General features: G+C 38.6%; 1 protein-coding gene across 1 annotated transcript in view; it reads right to left on the bottom strand.

Annotated features, from left to right (window-relative positions):
• Positions 1–3,671: 3,671 nt before the first annotated feature.
• Positions 3,672–18,413, bottom strand: part of ADSS1 (adenylosuccinate synthase 1) — a 28,481-nt gene continuing 13,739 nt past the window's right edge. Inside the window, exons 3-13 of the mRNA XM_066552198.1 lie at positions 17,608–17,670; positions 16,805–16,855; positions 16,394–16,460; positions 15,903–16,010; positions 15,475–15,556; positions 14,451–14,577; positions 13,386–13,540; positions 11,486–11,610; positions 9,667–9,764; positions 8,399–8,548; positions 3,672–6,977 (exon numbers count right to left, since the gene is read on the bottom strand). Of these exons, the coding sequence (XP_066408295.1) occupies positions 6,925–6,977; positions 8,399–8,548; positions 9,667–9,764; positions 11,486–11,610; positions 13,386–13,540; positions 14,451–14,577; positions 15,475–15,556; positions 15,903–16,010; positions 16,394–16,460; positions 16,805–16,855; positions 17,608–17,670 (1,079 nt within the window). The 3' untranslated portion in view covers positions 3,672–6,924. The remainder of the gene's footprint in view (positions 6,978–8,398; positions 8,549–9,666; positions 9,765–11,485; positions 11,611–13,385; positions 13,541–14,450; positions 14,578–15,474; positions 15,557–15,902; positions 16,011–16,393; positions 16,461–16,804; positions 16,856–17,607; positions 17,671–18,413) is intronic.

Below are 18,413 nucleotides of genomic sequence, written 5' to 3'. Positions count from 1 at the left end.
GATTCCCAGATTTTTGGTGAAGGTGTTCAGTATTGCCTCTGTTTCTTATACTGATCCATTATTGCTACCTAAGCTGTAGGAAAGGTTACTTAAATGGACAAATGTATCACCACTGTAACTGGTTTAAATATAAAACTGTGCTACTGGCATTGAATAACTGATGGAATAATGAAGAAGAGTAGCTTGACATTCCTCCTAGCTCTTCCAAATTCACAGCCCCCACCCAGTCAGTCCCAGGAATGGGTTGTTCTTCAGGCTAGGTCTAGCACCCAGCACATGAGCTTCCTGCCATTTTATTCCAACTTCAGTTCTTCTGGCAAAGAAGAGAGATGTTACTTATTGGAGCTGTTACCTATTCCAGTACCCAATATACAAAAGTAGAGATCACTGAAGGCACATTATTTTTTCTGCAGAACATACAGTACTAAAAATCAGTGGACCAAATACTCAGGGAATGGGTTTGATGTCTTAGTCCCCTTTTCCAATAATCTCCTTTGGAAGCTATAGATAGAAACTTAATGCTGTTTCAGAATGACAAGGCAAGCCTTTTGTGAACTTACTCGGTAAATGTCTTCAAGCTGTATTTTATCTCAGACAGACATGACTGAGGCCCTGTTGGTACAGCTACAAACTGCATTCCTGAATTCTGAAAGAGCCCAGCTTCCAACGAAAGTATGAAGCAGTGATAAGAGTCATTTCCAAGGTCACCACAAGGGCACAGCCTCAGTGGCTGCGAGAAATGGAGCACCAGAAAATTGGAGTACAAAATCGGAACTGTTTTCAATGCTATGGGGTGGTAACTGAGCAGCAGATCTGTGCCTGTGGTACTGACATACATGTGACTGTGCACTGAGCGCAAAACGAGTCTTATCTGTAGCAAGGCAGAGTCTTGAAACTAGATTATCACATTGCCTTGGCAATTCTCCCTTTCTTCTTCACCCATTTGTTTAGGATGAAAAACATGCCATTAAAATGGATGCAGTACAGTGGACCTGTAGCAGGAATCTGTGGTACTTACTCATCAACATGAGTAATGGGAAACACTTTCCCTGCCTCTCCTGGCCATTATCCCCCTCAGTATAGCCCAGCAGACCATCTGCTTTATTCAAGATGCAAATGCACTGTTGGCTCATGCTCATCCTGACATCTCATTTAAACCTCAGGTTGCTCTTGGCAGAGCTGCTCCTTAAGCAGGTGCTTCCCAGCCTGTACTGAGACATGAGGAATCTTGGGCCTCTTCCTAAGTTTCAGGAGCTTTCCATGGTCCAGCCTCCAAGCTTATCAATTTTTCAGCCATTCTGGAATTCAGAGCTCAAAGGGCAAGTTTCCATTCAAGGTGGAGGGTTGCACTATTTTAAGAACCTCAGTGGAAACACAACTCTAATTACTATAGGTCTGACACAGTGAGTTTCCTCTTCAGAACACCATGAAACACCTCTTTGTGATCGTGACTGGTAATACACTGTATTTCCACGCTTGTCATTTTGTCAGACTCACCAAAAGCTGACTCCAGCACCATGTACTTGGGATCTTTTCCATTTACAGGCCAGCCAGGCTGACAAACCTCAGTAGCAAACACCATTTCCTCATATTTCAAGAATTAGGCCCAATTTGCAGGAAAAGTTTTGTCTTCTGTAGCAAAAAATGTATACTGCCACCTCTGCTAGAAAGAAGGGCATGTGTAGCTGACTTTCCTTAAGACTGTCATATATACATTCTGCAGTCCTTAAGAAAACTTGTCTCCAGTGACTCAGCCCAGGGTATTTTAAGGATTTCAGCAGCCACCTAAACTGTCTGAAGTGCTCTGCCACTCCTCAGGCACTGTAAAGGTATCACCTGAAACCCAACACTGCTGTCTGAGGCTCTATTTACAGCCCTGCAATGTAAACTCTGGTATCTACACTCAGCTCCTGAAAGGCAATGCCTGTCACAGGAAGGGTGCATTATCTTGAGACTGTGGAAATATTAAAATACACAAGTGTTTGGGGTTTTTCTCCTGACAAAGACATTTTCTTGCCAAACACATTTATTTAGACAGTGTTCAAATTTGTACTGCTTTCAACTACTGAAAAATACAGCTGCTGGACAAAATTTTTTACATTAATGGAAAATATAAAGTGTATGTGCTTCTCTCCTGTTTTATTTTTCTTACCATCTCATAGAGCTGATGGGCAAATATTTAATGAACAGTGTCTGCTCCAGAAATCTACAGATATTAATAACACATGAAAGTGTCTTAGAACAACTAATTTCCTGTAAGCATATAAGAGATTCAATGGCAAAATCTTGCAATTATTCTGTAAAACGCGCTCATTATCAAACCTCATTTGTGTTGGACCAGTGATTTAGGAACAAAAGGATCCAGTTCCCTACCTCCCTGAAGCAGCCTGTACAATCCCACTTTCCCCATACCACAGATCCATGTAGCACTGTGTCAGTTGAGCAGGCTCCATGCTTCAGGCATCCTCTTTGTCACTGGCAATCTGGATCTGATAAAGAGACAAAGCAAGCACTGACACACTCATTAGTGACCAACAAACCACCAGGTTACAGCCCTGATGGGCTGCCACAAACAGGCACTTGTAGAAATGAGATGGCTGGAGCTGGGTTTCCTTTCTTGCCTGATGCCCAGTTAAAAGGGTAATGTGAGCTCATCCTTTTTGCCAACATCTGACACTTTAAACCAGCTCTCTGATGGACAGGACATGTTACTGTACAGGAGGCAAGACCACTTCCACAGGGAATAATTAGTGGGCTAGAGCTTGACCCCATGTAAAGTATTACTGTCAGAGGTTAGGGGCAGGAATGTCTATTTTTTAACTCCATCCCGAACATTAGACACAGCTCTTCAGCTTGGGGGGGTCTTTTTAAAACATTGGGGTTTTTGTGTGTGTGGTTTTTTGGGGGGTTTGGTATTTTGACTTGGGCATTGCCAGCCTGACATGGATTTAGATGACACTACCAAAGATGCTTCAGCCACCGAAGACCATTCTATGTGAAATTATACATAAGTGAGTGTACATAACTGATGCAAAGGAAATAAAGAAATACTAATTCATTAGCAGATCGAGTCTCTCACAGGTATCAGGCATTGCCCTGAGTGGTGTGTGAGGCATTGACCTGCTGTCATTTACTGGGAAGGACACTTACCTGCTGTTTCTGACTCCTTCTAAAACAGAGGAGAAAGGGAATGGTTTCTATGGAGGCTTTTGGAAGCCCTAACAGACTTGTCTGAAGCCCAGTCAGTTTTAGAGGTGATAATTGTTTATCTGAGTTAGTATTGACCTTTGCTTTCTCTCAGTGTTGCTGATAAAGAGCTTCATGGAGTTCCCATCAGTTCTGAACCAACTTTTATTGCAAGAGTTTCTGCCTCACTTAGAAAATGTATTTTTCCTTATAAAACCATTGGTCACTCAGGTGAGCTAACTAAAGATGACTAACCACAAACCCCAGTGGTAAAGGTAGATCCCTGCTCAGTCTGTAAATGGGAAAGGGATAAAAAGTTTGTGGAATTTGTGAAAAAAGGCCAAACACTGAAAATCTATAGACTGAGAGAAAACATACCTTCATTCACTAATGCTGCTACTTATTTTCTAAAATTAATGAAATATTAAACCAGGTTTTGTATGAAGTATATTTTGTTAAAAAATAAGAGGAATGGAGACCAAAACTGTTACTTCAAATCTGTTTTAATACATCTTCAAGGACAAAATAAACAGGTGTGGATCAAAAATCATTTGAAAAAATCTGCATAAGGTGTTAGTATAGATTGCACATTACTATGGAAATGCTTCATTTTCTTTCCTGTTATAAAGTGCATTATGCCAGAACTGTAAGACCATATATAGCCAAATACAAAAGCTTCAAAATCCTATCCTGAATGTGTTAGGAAGTGCAAATCTCACTAGGAAGGCCATATTGTAAGTGTCAGAAAATATCTCAAAAACATTACTGTGCAGGAGTGAATCTGTAACTGCTATTTAAAAAAAAAACTGTAATCTTTACCACAAATTACGGCTTTTCAGTAAACATTTTTCCTTATTCTTCCATCCAGATATCAAACAGGATGATGCATCAGCCAGTTTTAGCCATTATCATTGAATATGGCTGGGGAGAAAGAAGTAGTTAAATTCATCACAGTGATTGTTATTAAATGAAATTCCAAACAATACAAAATAACATACATGGAAAACAGCCAAAATTAACGGAGATTTATGTTAAAATATTCCTATTAAGCACTGTGTCTCTCAGTAGATTAAAGAGCTTTTTCATAAAAGCCTGAACTTATTCACATTTAACTCAATGAGAGCACATGTAAAATTTAATAGGAGTAGAACTTTTATTTAAAATAGCCATGCTATGAAATGAAATGCATGATATTCTTTTTATGGTAACAGAGTAAGTCATGGGATAATTGCCTGTTACGTCATGCTCACTGACAACATCACTGGGTTTTTTGATGAATCCTTGAAAGCAAGGACAAGCCATGTGGATCTAATGGATACTTAATGGAAAAATGGAAAATACAAAGATTAGGTGGAAAGTAATCCTGTGAAAATTATGGTATAAAAGCTATTGTCTCCAATATGCCAAATACTCAGTTTAGATTTGATCATTTAATCCAGTTATTCAGCACACCAAGTGGCTTGTTAGTCACTGTGGACTTTGCCTATAAATCAACCAAAATTTAAATATAGTGGCCACCTCCCAGCACAAATGCACAGAGGAAGATGGGGCCAAGAAAAGGAACAGCTCTAGATCTTTCAGAAGGCAAATATCACAGGGTCAAGCCATGTGAAAACAAAACTTAATTACTGTATCTCCAAGCATCTTTATGCTTAAAGTACCTCATATGGGTGAGGCACACTTCACAGTGCTTGTGATAATTAGCACTTACCAAGTACCTTTCAGAAGTGCTTTGCAAACATTAAATAAGGTCAGAAATCTCATTGGTCTTTCATCAGAACAGCTATAACTATGATAGGGAGAGCTTCCTCCTCAATTCAGATCAAGGACTGCAGGGCTTGACCCAGGGAACTCCAAAAGGCAGTGTTGAAGAGGTGAGGATGTATTACTGATTGCAATTTTACAGATTGAAAACCAGCAGCAGTGACATTAAACAATTTGTCAAAGATGGACAAAGGAGTTAAAACAGAAGATTCACAGCTTTGGGATCTTTTCTGTTGGGTTTTTTTTTTAAGAGAAAAAAGGTATTTGCTTGTGCATTAAGCCAGACTCTATAATGATCTGGGGCATGGAGAGACTGAACCAGAGCTGGATGGTGTAAGAATTCTGCATTACAAGCAGGAAAACATCCATAAACAGTTGCATTTAGTCCTTTGCACTGGTACTTTTAAAAGTGTTTTTTGACATAAATGGCTTTGAACATTATCTGCTATTTGATACTGAGTGAGATGAGACAAAGGGGATGAGTATGGCACAACATCCTCCTGACAGGTTTTCCTTTTCCCCCCATTTTTAATGCCAAGTGTCATCGTTTTGTACCCTTAGAGTTACCATGTCAGAAAAGGGCTGTTTTTACACACTGCATAATGGCACCACTGAGGATGTGATGCCATTTCTACACCCCATGGGAATGATAAAAAATATTCTCATAGCTCTCTGAGACACATATAAAAAAGGAACATCTACTTGGAGAATTTTGCAGTTAGGGAATAACTCAGTCTCTACAATGATCCTGGTCCTCTACAAGAGGTAGGCTTTTTTTGAGAGCTCTTGATGCATAACCATTACAAATTAGAAGATCCACAAAGAAGTCCAAATACATTCTTGAAGATTCTGGGACCTCTCCACAGCTTCTACATGTCCCAACCCTGGCTGCCACGTGTCATCCCCTTCTATAAATAGGCATTACATTTTGCTGAAGAAGGTCAAAATGTGTGAGGGGTGTAAATACTGCAGCAGTCATCATTGAGTCATGCATTGATTTATTCTTGGAAACCTATGAGCTGTGGAAGCGAGGGCCTTACAGAGCCACAAGTCCCAAGTTCCTCCACAGAGTACCACGGTAGAACTTGGGAAACTTCAATCACAGGACTAGCAGGAAGAAATGCCCTAGGTTTGTGGAGAAAATGCAGTGTGCTGTCTCAGCTCCACTCTCCTCATGTGTTTTGTACCCTAAGGACTCTCCTCCTTCCACCTTCACTCATTCCTTTTCCTACTGCATAAAAGGGAGGCCACACACCTGACAGTGTCCAGCCTGTTAGTACTCAGAATAGTTAAAAGCATTATTAAACAGGTCAGATTTCTCCAGTTTGGCCCCTTTACAGATGTAATCTCAGCTACTTGAATAGGCTTTGTGATAAATAAATTTTACATTTTAGCTGCTCTCCATTCATTTTAGAAGGCTATCAAAAAACATTATATAAAAATTACACATAATTGTGTTTGCCTTGTTTTGTGCAGTCAAAAATACCCACCTGACTTTGCTGTATTTTATAAACTGAAAATCTTTATAATTCAACCAATTTCAGTGCATGGTATCTGTTGTAGTGCTGCCAACCCAGATACACAGATATTTTAACATATGAAGAAAAAATCCAAGCTTCACAATTCTAAAGTTACCCAATAATTACTTCAAGAGGCTTGATACTGGTTTCAGCAAGGAGAAATACTATATAGGTGTAGAGTACTTTCAAATAATAACATGGATCAATTGAAAAAAAATTATTTCCCTATTTTGTTTGGAGTACTTTTTTGACTTTTTTTGACGATAGACACCAAGGAGATTTTACACTGAATTTACTGAGAACTTAAATAAAATGTTACAATACAGAATATATGTTTTTTTCTATTTAATTCCTAGAAGAATTTGTTTTAAATAGCATTTCCATTTCAAGAAGAAGCAGTAAGGAACCGATGAATGCCAAGTTGTGCTTCTCATCACTGAAGTTCTTCATTTGTTTAAAACAGCTGGATCATCGACTCTCTTGATTTCCCAACTCCAACCCATTTAACTAGGGAGGAAAACACATCTGTTAGAACAATTACTGAGAGTAAACACTATAATCAATGAACTGGAATAGTTTTCACCTTTCATCATGTTTCACTACAGACTGATCAATTTTAGGGAGGAAGTTTCATTGTCAAAAATCCCTCTACTCCAGCTGCACTACTGGACTAAAAGTGCAGTATATTGAAGTTTGAAAGCATGAAATAATGATACCACAAACACAAAGCATTGCAGATGAAAGGCCTAATGGAAGGTCGGGGATGTTTGTTGCAGGTTTAAGTGCAATTGTTTTGAGTGACAGGATGTTTAGCTACATCCCTGCAGAGAGGAAGCCAGAGCTGTGCCAGACTCTGAAGTCTGCATGAAGTGGAACAAGAGATAGTGATGCCTACATACTGTAATATTTTTAAATGTAAGGCTCTAACTATAAACATTATCCAGTGTGAGCAGTCACCCCAAATTCCACACTGTAGCTGTTCCACCGCAGTTTTATTTCCCATGCTATAGAATTGACTGTGGGTAGGTGTCCTTTAGCCATCAAAGCTAGCAAAGCATCCTGACTTTGCACAGCAAACCAGAGGAATAAAGGTAAGGGGAGCTGTATTTACTCATCCCTTGTGTGTCCTTGACCACACACAGGCCATTCTCTGAGTTTCAGCCTCTGCTATCAGATGTTTTCTGACCCATGACTGATACAGGAATTGCCACGGCTGTAACCAGCCTGTACTCCACTGATGTGACCTTTGAGGTGCTTTATGGAAAACAAAAGCACACATGCCAGCTGACTAAGCTTGTTACTGTGGAAATTCTCTTGCAAATGCCACCATTTATGCCACACCTAGCTCTTGGCACATCTAGAGCTCTAGCAGTTAGATTTGAAGAAATCTGGGTGGCTTGACCTTTGCAGATTGATGTTAAGATTCTCATTTTTCCAAAGTGGAAGAACTGGACTAAGCAATCTTGTACCTGTTATGCAACACAATTCCCTGTATGAGTAAGAATGGAAAAACAAGCCAAAACAAAGACATCTAAGTTCAAACAGGGATGCAGTGCAGAATGCAGAGAGAAAGGGGGAGATAAGGACATCAACTTAACTACACACTGAAGCACTGTGCACAGAACCCTAAGTTTTCCCTGAGAGAAGGTGGCCATTTGCCAAGAACAGCACATGTTTATCTTTCCTCTGGTCAAATCCTTCCCAGCAGCAGCTTGGAGCTCTCTGCAGCACTGCAGACGACCTGCCTGCTGAACATCACCCTTTGCTGCTTCTTGGCAAGCTGTCATTTACCCCCACCAGCCCAACCACTGGTACTTTCATTCCCACCTGCCCAAATAAAGTGAATCTAACTACCAAACTGAGCACTTTCATAGAGCTGTGTCTGTCTGCTGTGGCATCCTCATATGGACAGCAACAAAGGAACATACCTGGCACACCAACATGGTTTTCCACACAGCGGATGTAATTCTGGGCCTTGGGTGGGAGGTCCTCCCATTTTCGTGCTCCAGTTGTGTCAGCTTTCCACCCAGGCATTGTTTCATACTCTACTTCTACCTTCTGTAGTATCTCCTGGTTAGCTGTGGAAGAACAACTTTTGTCACATTTGATTTTAGCTGCTCTGCCTGAAGAGAACAGACCTATAACTCTTGACCAATAAAGTCTTTTGACAGCAAAAATCTGATAGATGAGGAAATAGTATTTTTTTACTGGTTTATTCAATCATTCACTCCTTTATTCTTAATTGAGGTTAAATTCTGATAAATCTGATTCAAGAGGATCCAGGCATGCAGTTTCCTCTTTGAAAAACTGTAGAATGTACTCTATGCTGTCAACATGGAGCCAACAACCCTACAGTTTTATTTTTGAGGAAATAAGATTTTTTGAGGTTTACAGTACTTCCACTTTTTGGTTCAGATTTGCATAGAATAAAACAGTAGACAAGGAATTACTGTCTCAGAGAGTTTCATCTTTACAGAACAAGGTTAAATCAGTTTTGTGAAAAACTCTGATGTCTACAAGCTTTTCTCCACTGGAATTCTCATTGTGTCCACAGCCAGGAACCACCAAGAGTGGCGGGAAAGCTGGCTGTTGTCAATCCATCCTGTGCCTCTGGAATCCCCTATAGCTCCACAGAAAAAACCCCTTTTCTTGGCAGAGACTGTTGCACATATCTTGAAAACATCATTAATGTAAAAAAATTATGTATCATTATATCTAAAAAGTGAATAATTATTGAGGGGGCAATATATATTTTTATTAACCACAGTGTTGTTGCTGTTAATAAAGCTTAATAAAGCTATCCAGAAGCAGCTTTATTCTGCTTGTTTCCATCTCATTTTTGTACAGCTTTTATTTCAATTTTGCTTCATTAAATGCTATTGCCAATGATACACAGTCACTGACTCAAGTCTTGCTGACTTTCAGACTCCTGATTTTGCTAATAAAAAATCTAATGGCACAACACAGAGCCCCTAACACAAGATTTTATTTGTTCTGAAGTTCTTGCCATTGTTAACAAATGCAATGTAAATGGAAAATGCCAATGTAATGGTATGGCAATCTTTATACAGAGACTGCAGCTCCATAAATTGCCATAGAATGTCTAGTGAAAAAGAAATCAAGTCTGATTTTAAAAAGCAAAATTGGTTTAACAGGCAGGAAAGATAAAAATGAAGATAGAGGTTTAACAACTTACCTGGAAAATATGGAATTCTTTTTCCACCCAATTTGTAGGCAACACCAATTTTAATTTCATCAAGGACATCAAGAATATCCAGTTTTGTTAATGCCAAACTGCATAAAAACCATCAGTTAGTTATACACATGATGATCTCCTTTTTAATACTTTCCTTCCTTTTTTTCCCCCTTTCAAAAATCCAGCTCAAGCAGCCCAGCCAGCAGAAATACACAAATGTATTAAACTGTTGTTAACTGAATTCACACCTCTGGGATGAACACCCCCCTGAGATACCCCCAGACATTTCCAAATGCTTGGCTGCTTACACAGGTGCACAGTGTTCAGCCCAGTGCATGGAAACACACCCTGATTGTGGAAAGGGGCACCTGCTGGGCCTGGTTTGGATGGGTTTGACACATGACATCACTGACAGGGACTATTTCTGTTATTCCTACTGATTCACAACAACTGTCTGACAGACTTAATGACTGATTACACTTTTATAACAGAACAAGCATAATCTGGTTACTAAAACCACAATGTGCAGCTCATTAGGAAGGATCCCATCCTGCCTTTCAGTGACTGGGCTGTGCTGGCAGTTTAATGAACCTTATTAATTTTGTGAATGAACACATCAGGAGACAAAAATGGAACCTCAAGAAGAGGCATTATTCCACTGTATTATTCACTGAATTGAATAAAACTGCATTTTAAAACTAGTCATATTCTCCAAAACACTATTCTAGATATTGCCTGGCAAAAATCTGAGCAGCTAAGGATTTAGACAGGTATGTGCATATTGTCCAGGCTATATATTCTCAGTAAGTTCATGATGAATGAAAGGATTAAGAGACTTTTTGAGGAAGAAGCACCATAGAGCCAGTTCTTCAACTTTTTAAATCTCCCCATGTTTTTTTAGTTATCACAGTTATCAGATAGGGTATAGTTTTGTTGATAGAAGTGCAGTAATTATACAGAGCTGAAATGGAAGGAAACCTAAAGCCTTCTTAAAATTTTCCACATAAACTAGAGCTGCATAAGGTAAAGCAAAATATAAATCCAATTTAAAAATGTGCCAAAGCTAAAACCCCCTTTTGATAAATTAATGAACAAGACCACTGTTCCTTTGTAACATTAGTAGCATAAACGATATTAAATTATGTTTCAGTCTAAAATATATTAAAATGCTCAGAGTCCCATATTTGCATATATGGACAAATTTGCTTGAATGCATCAACCAAGGAAGCCACTCGGTCTCAAAGAAAATATAACTTGGCCCATTAAAAGCAGGATTTATAACAGAATATTCAACTACACTTTTGTAAATATATGAACCTTTTGAACTGGAATGAAAGCTGTGCCAGTTGCTGTACCCTTGTGTCACTCCATTAATTTCACTTATCAAGGCAGTGGTTCCAAATGATGCAGAATTGGTCCTACAAGTAGGATCCATTAGAGTCAACCAAACCTCAAACCCAATAGGTTTTAGACCATGGCACAAGTCAGTATGAAAGCACTGGATCAAAAACACTGGAGTAAACTGTTAGAAAACCAATATATTGATTCAATCTACACTGTCCATCTGATGAAAGCAAAATGAAAACATGTACCAAAAAAAATCACAGCTATCATGTTGCAAAATCACTTAATTTGAAAAAAAATTCAAAGGAATTAGATTATTATTAGCATTAAGACAATTCTCAGTTGCCCACTGTGCATCATTGTATTACTTAAAATGTGACACTTTACTGGACTTATATTAATGTTACCTACATATTTATTCTGCGAAGCACAAAATTATCCCTTCCAAATGTAGCGCAAAATCTGTGATGCTTACGCAGTGAATCCGTTGATCATATGAGCATATTTCAAAATGACCAGATCTAACCAGCCACAGCGTCTCTTTCTGCCCGTAGTTACCCCCCATTCATGGCCACGGGACTGTAAAAGATCTCCAATTTCCTAAAATAAGACAGAGAGAATGCTGATGGTGTTTCACTGAAAACATGGCTGGAAAACAAATACAAACAAATACAGACGAAGAGCAAGAAAAATGCAGTTGTGCCAATTTGAAGGCTATTTTCCAGGAAAAAAAATTTACTAGGAGAGGACTAAGGCAGATAACAAATCCCCTCGTGCACAGGATTTCTGTATTGCAATCACTAGCATTTCAAATCACGTATTTAATATGACTTTTGTGTTCCAAGGAGAGACTTTTCTCCCTTCTTCATCCAACAGGAAGATTTTCTTGACAATTCAGTCCTTTATTAAATTTTGTTTGCATTTACTTTCTTCATCTGGTCTTTTGACATCTTTTTGGGGTCAAGACTCTAAATGCTTGGGACAAGACCAATGCTTGTACATGGTCTAGGTCAAAACACCTAGGGCACCTTGCTTCTACCACAGTATGAGACTGCCAGCTGTTCCATTCAGACTGGCAGTGGCTATACTGTGGTAAAAATAAAGAAGGAAGAAACTTTATGTTCATGATTCATAAACCCCAAGGATACCATCAACTCATCTGAGCCATTAAATAAAGGATTTCAGTGACTAAATCCTTAAATTAGATTCAGAGCACTGCCCTAGAGATTGCTGCATGCATAGCTCACAATCAACATCCTGAGCTTTCTAATTTCTTGATAATGAAAATAAAGCAGACAGTTTAAAATAACCAAAATCTCTCCCCTTCTATTTATTGACCCCTTTGTGCATGACTGGCTGACACACACACCACATTTATTCTATAAATCACACAGAACACAGGCTGTTAAGCACAGAAGTTGTTGTAATTTAAGCTCTTCTGGGATGCACTAACAGTTCCAGTCCACAACAAACTCTCTCCAGTGAAATACACCTAATGATGTTACATAGATGATGACATCTGTTTTCACACTGATCATTACAACAGGAGTGTGGTCACTGCGATGTAACATCACCACACTCGTGTTTCTCTCCTCTCATGACAAACACCATAATGAAATTCTCTTCTCTTTATGGGTGTGATTGCTCAGCATTATTATCACTGTGCTTATTTATCAGTGGAAAACCCTTACCCCATTGTGTCGGGACCCAGGACATTCCTCTGGCTGCCCTGGGTGATTTGAGACCCTGGCAAGGGGCTCAGAGACCTTGGCATGGAGTCAAAAACACCTGTGCCTTCGATTTTAGTCCATGGAAAAAATTACCAACTTTGTGTGAAGATTTACAAGCCACAAGAGTTTGAGTAGAATGATAGTTAATTTGTCACAAAGAGAAAAAGTAGAATTTTGGGGTTTTAGAATGGGGGTTCAAGAAGCAAGATGAAGGAATCTGGTCGTGTCCTGTCCTTTTTCTTCTTCTTCTTGTCCTCCATCTTCTGCTGGGATGGTAACACTTTTTGATTGATTTAGAGTAGAGACAGACTGCCTAACATAGGTGACAGGTAGTGGAAAATAATTGTAAATAAAGTATACATAGTATGTAGGATAAAAAGTTAACACCACCCCAAGGGCAGACAGTGTGCCACAACCCAACCTGCTGACAGATCTCAGCAGGTCAGAGAAAGAATGTAATAGATGAGAAAAAATAAACAACCCTGAAAAGCAGAACCGATGAATCTCGACTTCTTTGGTCACCAGGCTGGGAAAAAAAAAGACTTTCTAATACCTCAGAGGACATCTCAACCACAGAAACCCGAGACCATTGCACAGTTACTTGTTGCCAGCTGTGTAGAGCCCATTTTGTAGCACTAAACGTACATTGATCTGCTCGGTGGGGAAGGCGCCGATGCCCACGCGGGTGGTGTAAGCCTTCACCACGCCGTACACATCCCCCACGTGCTGCGGAGGAACGCCCAGCCCGGTGCACACACCGCCCACGGTGCAGTTTGAGGAGGTCACAAAGGGATACGTGCCTGCCAGGAAAACACAGCAGCACAGCCCTCTGTCAGCAATTGGTAAGAAACAAAGACTGTTTTTTATCAGTTCAAAGAAGGTTTTCGCTTCTATGTTTGGCTTTAAAGCTAAACTGGAACAGCAGCCAAAGAGGGAGGCAAATTCTTTTTATTATGTGTCATTCATCCTTTACAACTTTCACCGAGGATTGCACACAAGGGAGAAATTCAAAAGCATCTCAATATTACCTCCATTAGGCACGGGATCTATTATACGATGCTTCTGCTGTGTAAAGCTTTTTTTCAATGTTCTGTGTATCACAGAAATTATTTCCATTAAGCTCATGGAGAGCGTGATGTAAAGGTCACAGACTGGCATTCCCAATGCTCTGCACAAGTGGCTCTGAGTATTTGCCACAAATTGTCTAAGTCTTAAGAGTTACTTATGATCTCTGCCCAGTGACTCTGGACTGGAGAATCTCTCAAGTCCTTAATTTTTTCTTCATTGATTTAATTAGACTATTGGTAAGAAAGCAGAGCAGAGACCAACTGTAGTGGCAAGACTTAGAGGCTGCTGCACCAGTTTAATCCTCCTCCCATGGCAGAGGAATTACCTAAACTGCACTGCAATGAGTACCTGGATTGTTTAGCAATGTGCACACACATTTAAAAGCAATCAAGACAAGAATATCTGCAGTGAAATTTCAGCTGCACTGGAATAAACTTCAGTAAAAATCAATATTTAAACCCTAAGCACTAATCCTGTTGATGATACCATCTCTGTTTTAATGAGCTTTACTTCTGGGAGATCTGTTCCTATTAAGGAAAGACTATTTTCTCTATTTTCCTGCTGTTTGCAAAGTCAATATAAAGACAAATCAAAACAAAACTGATCTCTTAGGAGTTAAGCTGAGTTTAGAATATAACTTACCAAAGTCAATATCGAGTAGTGCTGCATTGGCTCCTTCAACAAGGATCTTCTTTGGGGAGCCATGAAGAGCTTCATACATAAAATACACACCATCTCGAACCATGGGTCTTATTTTTTCAGCATATCCCTGCAAATTGAGTACAAATGTCAGCTTCCCTAGACAATAGCTGCAAGCAGGGAACACTGTGTCCACTTTTGAAAGACAAAACATACAGATAAGTCTAAGCTTCCAGCCTCAATAACTGTGTTTTCCTGAAAAATACAACCATTAGTTTATACTCCTTTCAATCTATTGAACCACTCATATAAGAAAACTTGACTTATTATGGCATTAGAATGCCATCATTTCTGTATCATTGCTGTTCACAGAGATGTGGTATGCCTACTAAATTTTGTTGCTATAGTCTTTAGATAGTGTGCTATAGTCTAGCCACACTGAGAATGGGACTTAGAACTAGTCCAAGCACCAAAAGACAAACATATCAGTCCTTTTGAACATTAAAAAATATCCTCAGGGTGTCAGCTCTAAAAACTTATAAGAAAAAACATGGGAAAGGTAAGAGATATTTTTAACATCCTCTTTTCTTTTATATTCATGAAAGCTGTTTTACCAGTTGCTCTTCTGGATTTATTTGTAAAAAGACAATTTTCTTGTAATACCAGGATCTTGAAACATGCTTCCACAAACAATTCTTCAGTAAGCAAGGAAGTCCCACTGACACACTGGAAACTAATTGAAATCATCACCCTGCATTCTCTTGACTTCTTTGACACAACAGTCATTTTAAACAACATTCAGAAAAGTAAAATATTATAGGAGAATTAAATCCTCCACAGAGCTTACATTAATGCCTACAGTAAGAGAGAACATTCAACTACAAAGCATAGCTACTGTTTATTAAAGCTCTCATAATAATGAACATATGTATTTTTCATCTAAATTAGCTCAATAAGTGGTATGTCTGGTACACTTAATTTTTATCTTCTAAAATTAAAATAAATATTTCAAGTGATAAATCCTTACCTTTAGCTTTTTCAATTGTCCTTCTGTATCAATTTCCAGTGTGGGAAACATTGACTTGTACTGTTGCGCCAGGTTTTTAAATCTGTAAAATATTGAAATTGTATCTATGAGGAACATATTCACAGAACCTTTGGCAAGAACTCAGTTTATATTATGCACAGTATATACTGAAAGCTATATGGAGAAAATACTCAGCACTCTGACACTTCAACCAGTGCATTTCCCAATGGTCAAAATTCCATTTTAAATTATGAGAAACTCTGTGAAGTACAGGAAATACACACACATTCTTTTCAGTTTTCTTCTCCTTCTGGACAATTTATATACAAAATTCAGACACATATTTAAAAACATCTCCTTAAAAGCAAATCTGTCAGGCAAAATATATCACTCTTTAACATAATATTTACAAATGAAAATAGTTGTACCTTGAAGAAAATTCATCAAAGTCAGAGAGGAGGTCACAAATCCGAAGGCCTGTTCGTGCAGCTTTGGAAGAATATGTTGGTCCAATCCCCTTTTTTGTTGTGCCAATACTAAGTAAAAAGAAACACCCCCCTCAAAATGTATAAATACATGCAAAAATACACTTTATGCCAAGTAATTTTGTCAAAGTGAAATCATAGAATGGGCAGGATGTCTGAGACATAAAAATATATTAAAGTTCTGTAATAATAAATATATTACATTAGCACCTTTCAGGCTTTGCATAAGTATTGCTAATATTTGTGGTATTCAGTAAAGCATGAGTCTGGCTGACAGTTTGTTCACTAACATAACTAGGAACAGAACAGAAGCACAGAATTATTAACATCAACAAGACTCTTCAGAGACACACAGCATTTATGTTTTTCAAAATTACACTGATTTTCCAAATTTGTGTAACTATTAATGAAATGAGGCTGTTGGAAATATTTACTTTTTGCCTTCTTGTGCTTGACGTTGCACTTCCTGGAGCCCATCTACTGCCTGATGAAAGTCGAACACTGCAGTGGAAAATCAAATGGATATAGTGAGAGAACAAAGGAGAAAAATATTCTTTAAATCACAGACATCTATAACTTCAAGACAAAGTGCCTCTGCTGTCATTGACAGTGCACAGGCCTCCTCAAGTGGAAACAGAGGGAGTATTCCTTAAACATTGTGAAAACATGTAAAAACATCACTCTTCAGTGGACACAGATTCCATTATCATGCTTCAGATTACACAACATAATAAGAAGCTGTGTTAGATCAAATACACAGCTGCTCTGTGGAATAATAATTTAATTTAGCCTCATGAGCTAAGCAATAATTTGTGAGGGCTTTTTCCCCTTCACTCTTCACTTACCTATATGTGCTCTATCTGATATAATCAGTCTTTTCTCCCAATCTTTCAAACCTGTCAAAAAATGAAGAAAGGTAGGATTTCAGCTGTGCTGATTGGTTGAGCTTTGACATTGACTTCTACTTTTTCTGTCTTTTTGCTAGTTTGTGTGTTTTCTTCTTAAGATAACTGTAGACAAAATGGATAAACCACAAGACAATATCAAATAGCAGCAGTGTTTCTGTTGAGAAACTTTTCTCATTTTTGACTTATCAGCTTTCTCATTTTGGTATGGACAAAGATACTTCTTAAATGCCAGAGTGCTGTGGCTTACACAAAATTCTTTAAATAAATATTCTTGTTTAATTTGCTACACAGCACATCACTTAAACTCTATTTGTGCCTCAGAAAATAGAGAATTTCTAGATAGAAACATAAAACAGTCTAAGAAGTAGAGGATCTTGGAAGGTCATAGGGTCTAAAGCCTTGCTCAAAGCAGAACCAACTGAGTTTATATTTGGGCACAGAAATTTTGGGTCAAATCATCCATATTTGAGGTCAAGGGAAGCTTAGCACACACTTCAGCATTTATTTTCTTTCCAATGTGGCATCAAATGCCATAAAACTCCAAGAAACCCATGAAAAGACTGCTTTTGGAAATACGTCTAAAGACTGCCACACATTTCAACATTTTAAATACTGTTTCCTCATTTAAAATCCAGAATGTTATTACTGCACTGCATACTTATGGTCAGAAACAACAGCTTACAAAAACCCTCGATCTGGCTGCCAATATAAAGGTAGGTTAAAAATTACTTGATACAAACCTTTCTTTTCATTCTTTTCAGCTTCTTCAAACAGGCCTGGTAAATGTATAACCACTCCATTACCTTTGGGAACATAAATGATTTATTTTAAAGCAAGGAATAAAACACTTATTTTTAGAATGTAAGGCCTGTAAGGCCTTTTAGAATGTAAGGCCTCTACTTGCTGTCTAAAATTTTATTTAAGAAATAAAACTAGAGTTTGCACAAAGTGATCTCGAGGACTTTTTGGATAAATCCTGATTTGGGGTAAGCAGCTGCTGGGCTGCTAAGCTCAGGAAAAGCAGAGCTGGTTTGTTCCAGGCATGAACACCAGGCTGCTGCACAGCCAGCTGAGGTAAGCAGATTCCTGTCTTTGTTCATGGTGGACTTTGCCCTGCGACTCCAGCCTCAATTGTTCACAGGGAAAAGCTCAAAGAAGTCCCTGGCCTTACCACACTGACAAGCCTGTGTGAAAATATTGAAATCTTCTTCAATATTCAGGTTTCTGTTTCAAACTCAGCTCAAACTAGTGCTGTGATACATTAGCAATGCCTTCCCCTTGCTTTTGAGCTACAAAAGAGAACCCACAAGCAATAAAGAGCAGTGCTGGCGAGACATGGAGGATTAGTGATGCAGTGGGCTGGAAACAGCTGCTGCCTCCTTCTTGGGAATGTCAGAAATATATGCAAGAGCCTGTCTCAGCCTAAATTTAGCATAACTCAAGTTATAGTCGTTACTAATTGACAAGGGAGTAAATAGGAAAGCAAGACAACACACCATATTTAGCTGAGAGGAAAAAATGTTTAATAGATTCTAGTTATCCATTT

The sequence above is a fragment of the Molothrus aeneus genome, chromosome 6 (genome assembly GCF_037042795.1).
Source record: "Molothrus aeneus isolate 106 chromosome 6, BPBGC_Maene_1.0, whole genome shotgun sequence".
In the NCBI taxonomy this organism is placed as follows: Eukaryota; Metazoa; Chordata; class Aves; order Passeriformes; family Icteridae; genus Molothrus; species Molothrus aeneus.
This window is presented reverse-complemented; position numbering and strand designations above follow the sequence as displayed.